Genomic DNA, 13,928 nt, shown 5'->3' on the forward strand with positions numbered 1-13,928 from the left:
GAGGTTCAGTTCCTAGCACTGACATGGTGGCTCATAACCTCCTGTTATTCCAGTTCCGGGGGACCTGATGACTTACCTCTTCAGGCCTAGACATGCACACAAATACCCAACACATCAAATGAAAATAAATAAGTCTTAAAAAGAAATATAACAGATTAAATCACCTGCATTATAGACATTTTCTCTATCATTTTTAGTCTTTCCATGGAGCAGTCAACCCAGCCCTGATTGGCAGTAGTCGCTGGTTCCCCCTGGATTCCTGCCACGGCTGATTCAGGCCCCAGGGGTCAGGAGGGCGGTGTCCGCAGTGCAGATGAGGACATATTCTCCAGGACTGTGGCATTTCCAGTCTTATTACTTACACCATGAATGTAACTTCTTTAATCTTCTCTGCTTGATTTTTGATGGTGGTGTTTAATAAGTATCGTACAGTATTCTCCCGGTGACAGCTGATCCTGTCAAACAGAGCCAAGCCAGCCTCAGCAACACCTGTGTCCACCTCAGCCCTCCAAGGCTAGATTCTGTGGATTTGTGGGATTCCCCATAAAGCAGCGTCCCTGGCCAGGTGGTGGCGGCGCACGCCTTTAATCCCAGCACTTGGGAGGCAGAGGCAGGCGGATCTCTGTGAGTTCGAGGCCAGCCTGCTCTGCAGAGCGAGTTCCAGGACAGGCTCCAAAGCTACACATAGAAACCCTGTCTCGGAAAAAGAAAAAAGAATAAAAGAAAAAGAAAAGGATAAAGCAGAGTTTGTGGCACCAGGTACGCACACAGTGTCCTGTGCAGACACACTGCATCTGGTACCTTTTTAATGACCCATCCTCTGCACTGAATCAGCCCATGAGACCAGCAAACTGAACAGGACCTGAGAAAGAGCCGAGCTATGTGACTTTCCCGGGTCACCGCCCTTTTCTGGACTCTAGCCTCTATCTAAAAGGAGGTTTTTCTGAAAATCAGTGGCCATTCCAAGTCCCTCTGTGCCAGGCACCAGCTTGACTCCAGATGGGTCCTTCAACACCAGAACGCTGGAGCTTTGGGGAGGGGGAGACTATCTGCATTCTAGTTGGTCTTTTGGCGCTCCTCTGACCATCAGAAGTAGGGTTTCTGGAAGTGGAATTACTGCACCCAGACAGGTTCTTGGCGGATAAGCAAAGCAGCATTCAGCCCTCACATTCGTTTGCTGGAGACTCCCATCTCCTCTCAGCCCTCAGCAGGCTGGCAGCTCCCTTCAGGGACTCTCCGTCTGAAAGGTCAGACGACGGCTCCTTTCATCTCACCACTATTGAGAGCTCAGGATTCATTATTTCGATTCTTTAGCATTTTTCAAAAGTTCAGCTCTCCTGTAACCTAGGTTGCCCTATGTGTCTGAGGACGACCTTGAATTCCTGATCCTCCTGCCTCCACTTCCTGAGTGCTGGAGCTGCAGCTGCATGTTGGATTATTGGTTTGGATTTGAACTGTTTAGTTGGCACCAACAGCAGCCAATGTTTGTGGGTGTGATGTGACAGTCCTCATATTCAGATACTGGGTGATGGTCCGGGCAGGGCCATTAGCCAGCAGTCATCTCAAACACTGACCTTTTCTGTGTGGTGGGAGCGATCTCAATCCTCCCCTCCAGCTCTCTGGAAGCATTTGATACTCCACTGCTTAGTGTGCTCTGTAACATGAGCCCATGCCTGCCTCCCTCTGCTCCCTGGCCTTCCCAGCCTCTGGACTTTCATGAGAGCAACTTTTTAAAAAGCTTGTTTGTGGTCTGTGTTTACCTTATTTCTCCCAACCTGATATTCTACAGGCTCAGTCCTGCTAATCACAGGATTTCATTTTTATGGCTGAGTAGTATCCCACCACACACACATGCCGCGGTTTCTTTATCCTCTGCTGGTTCCCTATCTGAGCTCCTGCAAGTAGTTCTACAGAGAACGTGGAAACAAACTTTCTTTTCCTTTGGATGTGCACACCCATGAATGGTGTCGCTGAGTGTAGTCAGCTTGTTTATTTTTAGACAAGGTCTCCCTGTGTAGCCCTAGCTGGCCCACGTTATGTAGACCAGGCTGGCCTCTAACTCAGAGATCCACCTGCCTCTCCTGAGTGCTGGGCTCAAAGGCATGTACCACCATGCCCAATCCCGTGTTTAGATTTTGAGGACCCCCTCTACTGTTTTTCCCGGTGACTATACTCATTTTTATTCCCATCAACACTCAGTGTTACCCTCTCTCTGCATCTTCACCAGTTCTGCTATCTCCTGCCCCACGGGTGCTCAGGGAGGCTCCACACTGGTTCACACACAGGTGGCTCACTTATGTCTTCTTATGAGCAGAGAGCCTAGAAGGCTGGAGAGATGGCTCCACAGTTAAAAGTACTCACTGCTCTTCTAGAGGACCCAGGTTCGAATCCCAGCACCCACACGGCGACTTGAAGTCATCCTTAACTCCAGCTCCAGGGGTTCTGACACCCTCTTCTGGCCTCTGCTGGCAGTAGGCAGGCACACAGTGCACTTCCAGATCTGCAGGCAAAACACTCCTCTATATAGAATAAAATAAATCAATCATTTTTAAAAAGAAATGAAAAGTCAGGTCACTTGCCGATAAAAAGTATGTTTAAACATCTTTTTCTTCTTCCACTAGCAGCTTACTTACTAGTTTTTAGATGCCACCAGGATGTGTTTCTCTTTTTATCTTGACTTTGGTTTCTTTCTCTTCCTGGCTGTTGTCAGAGGGATTGAAGGTTTTCTTTCCTGTGACTTTTTACTGTACTGGCTTATGATGTTCTGCCATTCTCTTCCGGTGGCCTGCCACTGAACTGTTGCGCTGCTCGTCCAGAAGTATGTTTTTATCTACGTCACAAAGGGCGGAGGCGCAAGTGTGGACTCCCATGTAAACGGGAGAGCTCAGTCAGCCAGCCGTTTCCCTCTGCCCTCCACACAGACGTCATTTGCTGCTTGAGGTGATGCAGGCTCACGCATCCTATTTTTTTTAATATTTATTTATTTACTTATTATGTATACAACATTCTGTCTGTATGTCTGAAGACCAGTAGGGGGCACCAGATCTCACTACAGATGGTTGTGAGCCACCATGTGGTTGCTGGGAATTGAACTCAGGACCTTTGGAAGAGCAGGCAATGCGCTTAACCTCTGAGCCATCTCTCCAGCCCACGCACCCTATTTTGTAAGCTCAGACAATTCTATTCAAGGTACTTACCTGACTACTCACCATATTTTCTGATTCTTCTGTTCTTGCTGCTTTTAAACCCTTCTTTATAGGTTCGTTTTTCTTACTGCCTGAGGATTTTCTCTAATGCTTTCTTCAGGCAGTTTATAATGGAAAATACTTTTCAGTTCTTGTGTTCATAAATATGCAATGACTAAATTATTAGATGGAATGTTACATGTGAATACATTTGGTATTTATAAATTTAAATAAATATTTACATATTCAAATCCTCCCTGAGGCGGAGGGGTAATGGTGCTTTGCTGATTCCTTGGCGTTATTCTGCCTCTAATTTTCCTTGGATGGTGCGCCCTCTAGCGTTCGCTCTAAAGACAGCCTGGGCTCCCTGCACTTAGTCAGGAGGAAGGGAATAAATACAGTGTTTGGAGTCTTTGGCTTCCTGAAGGGCAGTCTTCCCCGTAGGGTCCTGTGTTTTGAGTGGGTGCTCGTGTGTGCTTGAGAGTTCCATGGAGTATGTGCTGTCTGTGTCGAGAGCCTGGCTCTAACCGACGCCAAGTGTGACTTAAGGCTGGCTTTTAGTGGGGAGGGGAGGGAGAGTGTCGGACTAGCTAGAGAAGCTAGCTCGTCCTGATGCAGCCACCGCCCTTCTCTCTGTGACCCATGCATTCTCTACTGGAGATGTAAATATATTGTCCCTGGCTGGCCAGGACCAAGGGTAGGCTACTTGGGTTAAGCCGTCCTATCTTTACCGCTCCCTTTGTAGGTCCATGTCAGCACTGTTTCTGTTTCCAGATACACGCCGCTCTTGCTCATTGCATTTTACTGTGTGTGTGTGTGTGTGTGTGTGTGTGTGTGTGCATATGCACGTGTGCATGCACACGTCATCATGAGCCTGTGGAGGTCAGAGGACAAGTTGGAGGCGTCCATTCTCTCCTTCCACCATGTGGATCCTGGGGGGCGGGGATTGAACTCGGGTTGTCAGGCTTGGCGGCAAGCCCCTTTGCCAGCGGAGTCCTCTCACTGGCCCCGCTCTTGCTTCTAGCGTGGGTGTGGCGCTTGTTCCATGTGGTCTCACGCTCTAGGGTCCTGCCAGCTCTTGTCCTCTTCTCTATGGCTCAGCTCTCTGACTTTTGGCTCTCAAGTATGGCTTCTTCCCTCCCTGCCTTCTTTCCTTCCTTCCTACCACGTAAGGGTTCTGTGTGGGATGGAGAGGCAGATGCACGTGCTCAGCTTACCTTCTTGAGAGCCAAAGTGGAGCTACACTCTGTCTTCCTTCTCACAGCTTGAGCCCCTCCGTGCTATCTAGATGTTTCTGATCTCTGGTGAGACATGAGCACCGGCTGATGGGATTTTAGAGGAATCCCAGGGAACGTGTGTGTTCCTGGTCTCCCCTGAGACCTCTGAGGGGCAGGAGTCCCTGGTTTCAGGATGCAGCCAAGGAGACGGCTGGCTGGGTGTACCAGAGTCAGCAATGGCAAGAGCAAAGATGGGAGAGGAGATCGTGTGATGGGCCGTGGTGGTGCTGTGCAGTCAAGGAAGCAGGAACGAGGTGTGGTGGAGCTTAGAAAAGAGGAAAGAGAAAAAGCCTTGTCAGAGAAAGCTGCCTGGCGATTCTGCCTTGAGAGCCCACCAGCCTTGTCCTGCACTCTGAAGACATACTGTGGTGTGTGGTCCATTGGCTCCCCTCCTGCCCCAGCAGTTCACTGGCGTTTCTGACCATGGCTGTGAAAAACCAGGTCCACAGGCTGACTTCCTGGGAAGCTAATGGCGCTTCCGTCTCAGTCCTTTCGCCTGCCCAGGGCCCTTCCGAGGCCCGGGGAAGACAGGAAGGACTCTGGTTAAGGGATTTCGTGGTCATTAGTTTTCTTTAAAATGAGAAAAACTTAGGCATTTCTGTAATGTTCTGTAAAAAGAATACCCCACAAAACCCAAATCTACCCACGACTGTGCCATCCAGAATGAATGGGGTCTTAGGGCCAGCTCCAGAGATGCTGGCTAGATCATCAGAGCGATGAATGACAGCAGTCCTTTGGGAAAGACGGGAGTGAGCAAGCTGGGGCTTGGGAAAGCAAGGAAGGAAGCTCAGATGGTCCAAACTCCTGAGAGCAATTCTGTAGCCTGGAGTCAGTGCTGTCCCACTCTGATGATGTGAACCTGACTTGTGGCTGTTTTCCAGGACCAGGCAGCTAAATGTTACTTGTGACAGCTCAGTGGACAGGGAGGTCTTCCTCCATTACTCCCTCATCCCATCAGTAAGTACAGGTGTGGGAGCATGGGGAGGGGCACGGAGCCAGAGGCAGTGAGAGGGAGGGTGTAGTGAGGGAGGGAAGTTGGGGATGCTCCACCACAGGGCTTTTGGGCAGGCCCGCATTACTCAGGGGAGAGAACAGATGGTTTTCCTTCCAGTATGCACCCAAACCCACAAAAGAAAGCATTTAGGGTCCAAGAGTCAAGGATGTGGTACTTTTGGCAGCGTGCAAAGGGGGTTTTCTCTCTTCTTTTGTGTGTGTGTGTACAGGTGTGTGTGAACATGTGTATGCATGCACGTGGAGGCCAGGGCTGTCCAGGGTTCATCAGGTGCAGCTCACCGTTGGTTTTTGTTTTTCATTTTTAAAATTTATTCATTTATGCATGTTTTGTCTGCATATATGTCTGCACTACATGCATGCTGCCTAGTATCCTTGGATGCCCTTGAGCTGAGGTTATGGATAGTTGTGAGCTACCATGTGGTACTGGGGTTGAACCTAGGTCTTCTGGAAGCAGGCAGTGCTCTTAATCGTGCCCTTGACTGCGTCCTCTCTCTAGCCCTCACCTTGTTTTTTTGAGACGGAGTCTCTGAGACCTGAGGCTTGGTGACAACCAGCATACAGGGATTTGTTTGTCTCTACCTCCCTGATAGTAGGATTACAGATGTGTGCCACCACATCTGTTTGCTTGTTTGTTTTAATGTGGATGCTGGGGATTGAACTCAGGTCCTCATGCTTGGGCAGCAGGGGCTTTTCTAAGCTATTTCCTCAATCCCAGGAAGGACTTTTGTAAGGCAGTAAAGATAGAGCTAAGGTCATCTTGGAAGATGTAGTGAAGAACATTCCAGACACAGGGGAAAGCTTGTGCAAAGGCCCTGTGGAGGGTGGAGGGTGGAGGGAGGCAGAGTGGAGAAAATGAAAACTAGCATGGGTGGGAAAACAGGGGTGGGAGAGTCAGGAAAGAGCCCTGTGGGAGGAGGGTTGCGCCAAGAGGGTCAAGCCAGTCTGGGCTACCAAGAGAGTTCAAGACACTTCTAAACAATCTAATGAGACATAAGACCCCACCTTAAAAAATGTAAAGGGGTAGGCACGTAGCTCAGTGGTAAGGCACTTGTCCAGCGTGTGCAGGACCCTAGAGTCAATCCCTAGTATGAGAAGGAGGTGGGAGGGGAGACTTCCTGGTTTGGGGTGGATGAAGGAACAGGGCAATACGAACATGCTGAGTTTCCCCTAAATCATGTTGAAATGCCAGCTAGGTAGCCTGAGAGAGCTGGAGCTTCCTGGACGGCAGGGTGGGGGCTGGACACACGCCTGTGACTCTTCTGTGTCATGAATGTTTTCATTAGGGAGGAGAGCAGGGATCAGGGCTCATACGAAGTCGGGGAAAGAATGAGCTAAGCAGGAGCTTGGAGAGGAAATGGGGAGAGCGAGAATACACAGTGAACAAGCCCAGGGACGATGGCCTAATGAGCAGGGTGCAGTCGGCCTGGGGTACTGCTGGCAGATCACCCCGGAGTCGGGCATTGCCTGGAGCGGTAAAACGGCTGCTGGTGACTGCAGTCGCAACTTCTTCAACGCAATGACACGGTCTGAGCTGCCAATAGAGATAAGAAAATAGAGAGAACACATACAGACAGTTATCAAGAGGTTCCCGATCAGAGCAGGATAAAGGATGCGCGTCAGGTGCCTGAGAACATGACCACATCCACAGAAACGAACGGGAGAAAGATCTGAAACCTGACAGGCATGACTGCCTCTCTACAGCAGAGACAAAGGTACAGGGAGAGTGAGCTTCCCTCCCAGCATGTGTGGGAGACATTGGACTTGAGCTTCTATCTGTGAAGGGCCACACAGAGGAAAGATCAGTCCAAAAGCTTCTGGTAGCTCTGAAGTACATGGAGTTCAAGGTGTCATAGCTGCTTTAAGCTCTCCGCTTGCCCGCATGTTTTTTTTTTTTTCCTGTGAGGCCACCGAGGCCACCCTGAGGGCCACTGGGTCCCCTGACGCACTGTTCTCTCCTTGCAGCTTTTTATCATTTTGGTCCTGTCCTTCCTCCAACGACGCAAGCACTGTAGACAAAGAAATGACACCTTCTACCTCCTGGGGGACCGCTTTGGAATCATCGTGTGAGTGGATTCAGTGTCATCCCCTGAAGTTTGGGGTACCCTGTGGTTGGGGCCAACACAAAGAACAAGGCCACATAGCGCCGAGGATCCAGTCTTCTCCCATCTCGTTCTTCCATTCCGTGTTAGGGTTTCCATCGCTGTGATGAAGCTCTATGACCAGAAGCAGGCTGCAGAGGAAAGGGTTTATTCGGCTTATACTTCCACACCATAGTCCATCACTGAAGGGAGTCAGGACAGGAACTCAAACCAGCAGGAACCTAGAGTCAGGGGCTGATGCAGAGGCCTCGGAGGGTGCTGCTTACAGGCTTGCTTCCCCCCTGACTTGCTCAGCCTGCTAGTTTACAGAAGCCAGAGCTAGCAGCCCAGGGGTGGCCCCACCCACAAGGGGCTGGGCCCTTCCACATCAATCACTAATAACAAAATGCCTTACAGCTGGATCTTACGGAGGCATTTTTCTCAGCTGAGGCTCCCTCCTCTCTATAAATGACTCTAGCTTGTGTAAACCGGCATAACATTAGGCAGTACACATCCCCTCCCTAAACAATGCTCTGAGACTCCAGAACCTTCCAAGCCACTTCCACCATCAGCACCAAGGGCTACTCAGATAGGAAGAAACTTCTGAAGGAGATCTAGACAGGTATGGAAAGGGCCCTCCATGAAAGCTATTCCTTCATTGCTATGACAGACCCGAGACAGAGGCAACTTAAGGGAGCAGAGGCTTATTCAGACTCACAGTTTAGGAGAGTACAGTCCACCATAGTGAGGGAGGTGTGGAGGCTGGAGCAGCTTGGTTTGTGGGCAGAGCTCCCCACACAGGGGCCAGGTCAGGGAGCAGAAGCTACACACGAAGCAACACTGGCTTATAAACTTCAGAGGCCCACTCCTACTGCCCTACTCCTGCCATCCAGAACCTTCTCTGAAGGTCCATAGCCTTCCAAAACCACACCATTGGCTGGGGACCAAGTTTTCAAACACACGAGACAGTAAGAAATATCTCACATGCAAACCATAATGCCTTCCCACTCTGGGGACTGTGGCCACCTGGGGAAACAAGAGTCAAAGGTTCCTAATGACCCAAATCAGCCACCCTTCTGGTTGGGATGGCATTATGAAGCACATATGAGATCGTGCCCAGCTTCCGGGGCCCTCCTAGCTCTGCCGTTCTGCATGTTGGCACCTCTTTTGAGTTGGCATTTCTCTTGAGTTCTAACTATTCTGTGTCATGACTCCATCACTACCATCATCTTCATCAGCATCATCTTCATCAGCATCATCGTGGTGGAATTAGTATTTGTTGCACTGCTATTGGTTCAGATCCTGGGCCATTTTCTTTGCTCTCCCATGGTATAGTGGAGGTTGTGACACAGATATGAAAACTCAGGCTCAGAGAAGCTGAGTGACTTGCCTAAGACCATGTCCCCAAGACTGCTTTGATTTTCCCTCTGTTCCTCCTGTGTCATAACCTGATCAAACCCATGCAGTAGGCATCTTGAGAGCTCAGCCTCGGGGAAAGAGGCCAGGCTGCCAGGACAGAGGCTAAGGGTAAGCTGGAAGGTAGGAGAAGTCCAACCACAAATACCCGAGGATGCTGGAGTACCAGCAGCTGGCTTCCTTCTGGATGCCAGTCATGCCTCTTGTGGGGCAGCCAGCTGCTCGCACTCCATCAGGTGTAAGCTACACGGCAAGGCAAAGGGCTGAGACCGGTTGGGTTACTCTTTCCTATTGCTGTGACCAAATACCTGAGAAAAAGCAACAGAGGGAAGGAAGAGTTCACTCGGGCCCACAGTTTAAGAAGCAATACAGTTCATCATGGCAGAGAAGACATGGCGGCAGGAATAGGAGGCAGCTTGTCACGTTGTATCTGCAGTCCAGAAGCAGAGAGAGGCGGGGGCTGATTCCTGTTCACATTCTCCTGTCTGTTCAACCAGGATCCAAACTATGAGATGGGATGATATTGTCTCTATTCAGGACCAGTCAGCTAGACCTTTCTAGAAACATTGTCATGGATGTACCCAGAGACATGTTTCCATGGTGATTCTTATTTCTTTTATTTTTTGGTTTTTCAAGACAGGGTTTCTCTGTAGCTTTAGAGCCTGTCCTGGAACTAGCTCTTGTAGACCAGGCTGGTCTTGAACTCACAGAGATCCACCTGCCTCTGCCTCTCAAGTGCTGGAATTAAAGGTGTGTGCCACCACTGCCCGGCTCAGAGAATTTTTTTTTTATATATTGCTTCTTAAAGGTTTATTTTTAGTTGTGGGAGTACAGGTGCCCTCAGAGTCCAGAGAAGTCAGAGGCTCCTGGTCCTGGAGTTAACAGATAATTAATTTGGAGTCGCCTGACAGAGGTGCTAGGGATCAAACTCAGGTCTTCCACAAGAGTGGTATGCACTCTTATCTGCGGAGCCTGCTCTCTGGCCCCTCATTCTGTGTGTGTGTGGGACGTTTCCCCTAAATATTTTTTTAACCTTAATTTTTATTTTATATGCAACACCGTTTCTGTTGTTTATAGGCCTCTGGACTTCCTGGGAACTTTCAGCAACCGATGGTCCTATGGAGTTGCCTTTGGGGCCACAGCCAATAAAGTCATGTTCTTGTTCTCAGAAGGCTACCAGCCCCTGGAGGTTCCGCAGTGGGCCCAAGGTACCAGGCCTACCTCACACATCCTGGGGATGTCACCTGCACATACTTGCTCTCAGAGGCCAAGGGGACTGTCTGGAAGGATAAACTCTGTGAGCAGCCACATTCTTATTGGCCTGTCGCTCACCCAAAGTCAATGTTTAGTAGCCCACAACGCTTTCCAGCTTGCCTGGGGAGCTTCCCCCATTAGACTCAGAGGTGCTTTGGACAAACATAACAAAGGCACAGGAAGTAACATCTTCCTCAGCCAGTCCCCTAAGCCTGTTGCCTTCTAATAGCCATTGTTTTGGGGCCTCTCCTCAAGGGAAGGAAGCAGGTTTCTCTGGCCACTGGTCAGAGACCTCTCTCCCCAGGCTCCGTGCATCACGTAAAGGAGCTACTCTGACCCACATGTATGGTGAGCTCTCATACAATCCCAGAACCGTCTCTGCATTGTATAAACTCCCGTGCACCTGCTGGAGCACAGTCAACACCTCCAGGAAGGCTGCTCCACTCTGCCTCCTGGGGATGGGATGTCACTGGCTTCCTTGTCTGTGTCCCTGTGGCAGGATGACTGGGACTCTACTGCAGCTCATGTCACACCGCTCTCCTGCCAGTCTCCCCCACTGTACTGTCAGCGTCTCAGAGCGAGAACACTTGCCGTGTCTGCTGTGTAGTGCCTGGCCCAGGGGTGTCTCAAAGCTGACACGTAGTAAGGGTCACTGTGGATGACGAAGCCTGTCCTGGATGATGTCAGTCCATCTCAGCGCTAGCCAGTGGTGGGGGAAGTGTGACCATCACTCCGTAGAGAGTGCTCTCTAGTATGCATAATCGGAGGACCACTGTGACCACCACCTTCCTCAAACGCTCTCCAGTGCACACAACATGCCCGTGTGGGCCTCCATGATGCACTTGGGTGCCATCCCCGCAGCTATTTTGGTTGCTTTCTGGTCTGTCTCTGCTTGCCATACTGTGAGCTGCTCACTTGTAAAGGCTCCAATCTTTTTTTCCATGGTCAGCTGGCACCAGACATGGGGAGGGAAGCAAGAAGGGGCTGTGGCTGAATGAACGACATTGCTGCATTCCTCTCCCATGGCCTAGCGCTCTTCCAGTCAGCTCTTTAGGTCACGAGGCCCCAACCCCAGCTCCCCTGGCCGCCTCTGAGTAGTGCGCAGAAGAGCCCACAGCATCTCGGCCTTGTCTCTTGCAGCTTTTGTCCTTCTCATTGGGGGCATGGAAGTCGGCCTGTCTTACTTTCCCTTCTTTGCCTGCCTGTCCTCAGAGTTCCGGTTGGTCAGCTCCATCCTGGGCTTCAGCTACTCCCTGATCTGGTAAGATGACTTTGCTGACCGTTTTCTGGCCATTTTGGGCATGTCTGGCTGAGTTGTAGACAGGGAGACAGAGATGACTTGGGGTTCCTCGTGAAGAACAACAAAGCCCAGAATGGACAGAGGTGACTTACCTAGTGTGTCCCATTGTTGCTTCTTCTTGGGAGTACTTCTGATTCTTCCAAAGGTCTGTCCAGGACCCTGTGTGCATCCTAGGAGGATGTTCATGATTAGAATATTTCTGGAAGCTAGGAATTGGGGGAAATTTACTCCTGAAAACTGACGAGGGTCCATATCCATGGCTTCTCCTAGAGAAAAGTGTCATGTCTCTGCTTGACATTTGGGGCCATCCTGGCTTGGCCTCGGCTTCCTCCTTCTCCAGTCCCTAAGGATGTCCTGTCAGACCTCCAGTCACTCAGTTTCCTACAGTCCATTACCTCTCCATTCACTCACTCAACAGTCATTCTTTATGTTCCCCAGTGAGCCGGGGAGAGAGCAGGAAAGATCCTCACGGACTCTGGGCTCTGGTCCCCAGGCCTCAGGGCTTCTTCCCTGGTGTAGGGCATCTGCCTTCCACCTGGGACGATGCGTGGGTCGTGTTGACTATGACTTGAGCACTACATATGTATGCAGAGTTGGCACCAGGGAACTTCTGCCAACTGAGTGACCTGCCTTGGGACAGTTCCACTCCTGAGTCTCTGAGACTCTTCTCTTGTTCCCATTCCCCACCCACCCACCCACCCACCCCTACATTCAGCAAGAGCCTCAGCTACAGTCAGAAGACCTAAGACCTTGTCCTGGCTCTATGTGTTTGTAAGTGGTTTGGGTTAATCCAGTGCTGTCCCTGAACTTCCGCCTCCTTCAATGCTAGAAGGCGAGAGGAGGAGCATCCTGGACAGACCTTTGGAAGCGTCAGAAGTACTCCCAAGAAGAAGCAACAATGGGACACACTTGGTCCACAATGACTCTGAGATGTGTCCCCCAGCAGGGCAGGCTGGGCAGATATGGTGCTCAGCTAGGCACAAGCAGATGCTCAACCAGGAAGGGGCAGACACAGTCATCCAGGGGTAGCAGGCAGGGCATGTGTGTTCACCAGGCTGGTCTGATTTGTGGTGGGATGGAAGCCAACCCTAACCTGCTCCTGTCCTGCAGGTTTGTGGTTACCATTCTTCAGATCGCAGAGTGTCCCCATGGTCAGGTAAGTCCCTGCTGACCTCACCTCAGGGTGTTCAGTCACCGCTTGGGGCCACCAGGCTCTGTGAGCTTAGACAAACCCTCTAGGGGAAGGGAGCGGGCATTGCTCACCCAGTTTGTTTGTGTAGCACCTTTCTCTCTCTCTTCCTCCCTCCCTTCCTCCCTCCTTCTCTCCCTCCCTCCGTCCCTCCCTCCCTCTCTCCCTCCCTCCCCCCCTTCCTCCCCCCCTCTCTTTCTTTCTTTCTTTCTTTCTTTCTTTCTTTCTTTCTTTCTTTCTTTCTTTCTTTCTTTCTTTCTCTGTGTGTGGTTTTTCGAGATAGGGTTTCTTTGTAGCTTTGGAGCCTATCCTGGAACTAGATCTTGTAGACCAGGCTGGCCTTGAACCCACAGAGATCTGCCTGCCTCTGTTTCCTGAGTGCTGGGATTAAAGGCTTGCGCTACCACCACCTGGCCTCGTATAGCACCTTTCACTCCCTGCCCCGTTGGTCAGGAAGGTATTGTCTCATTTGGTCCTCAAGGCGGCTCATCAAACCTACCTGTAGCAATGACCACCTCCAGGCCAAAGCCAGATGCTATTTAACCTCCTTCCTTGTTCCTGCCCTTTCTGCCATAACTATCGCAGCTTGTAGGCAGACGACGGGCTCAGATGAAGCCTCCTCTGCACGTTTCTCCAAAGAAAAGGCTTACACCATCAGAAAGCTACTTGTTCCTTCGCTGTCCTTCCTTCTCGTGGTCTTTCAGGTGTCACGCTGAAGAGCTCCCAGGAAGGTTTGGGGGAGTCGGGGAGGTTATCTGGGCCTAGAACTCAGGTCTCACCACCCTCACAGAATGGACCATTAGATGCGCGTGGTAAAGAGAAGTGTGGCAGAGCCTAGTTAGAAAAGTGAGCCTGGGGGGCGGGGCACTCGGTCCTCATCTCTACTTGGGACTGGGAGCGCCTGGCAAAACTCTGCCCAGGAGGATGCCTCTTTACCACTAATCCAGGGCCCAGATTCTGGGTCACAGCCTTCCTTTGGCACCTTGTTGGCTTCTCAGTCTCCCAGAGGTGCGTCTGAAATTTCAGATGTTCATGACTGCATAGGGAGAAGACAGGATTTTACTTCTAATTCAGACTCTTTCATTATGAACTGCCGTGTGTTAAGTTCTGCTCCAGTCCACAGAGGGACACACAGACCTGAGGAGCAGCAGGAAAATGCTGGTCGTGGCCCCGGCAAGCCAGAAGCATCCATGTCTCCATAGGGGCAGCCAGGCC

The 13,928-nt window shown here is 50.7% G+C and overlaps 1 protein-coding gene across 2 annotated transcripts in view; it reads left to right on the plus strand.

Annotated features, from left to right (window-relative positions):
* LOC119826206 (stimulated by retinoic acid gene 6 protein-like) overlaps nucleotides 1-13,928 on the plus strand; it is a 36,114-nt gene that overhangs the window by 6,153 nt on the left and 16,033 nt on the right. The window contains exons 2-6 of one of the 2 annotated variants that reach the window (XM_038347325.2): nucleotides 5,344-5,419; nucleotides 7,439-7,539; nucleotides 10,048-10,178; nucleotides 11,365-11,485; nucleotides 12,635-12,680. In XM_038347325.2, the coding sequence (XP_038203253.1) occupies nucleotides 5,344-5,419; nucleotides 7,439-7,539; nucleotides 10,048-10,178; nucleotides 11,365-11,485; nucleotides 12,635-12,680 (475 nt within the window). The remainder of the gene's footprint in view (nucleotides 1-5,343; nucleotides 5,420-7,438; nucleotides 7,540-10,047; nucleotides 10,179-11,364; nucleotides 11,486-12,634; nucleotides 12,681-13,928) is intronic. The other variant, XM_038347326.1, reaches the window with a different exon arrangement.

This window comes from Arvicola amphibius, chromosome 11, assembly GCF_903992535.2.
Source record: "Arvicola amphibius chromosome 11, mArvAmp1.2, whole genome shotgun sequence".
NCBI lineage: Eukaryota > Metazoa > Chordata > Mammalia > Rodentia > Cricetidae > Arvicola > Arvicola amphibius.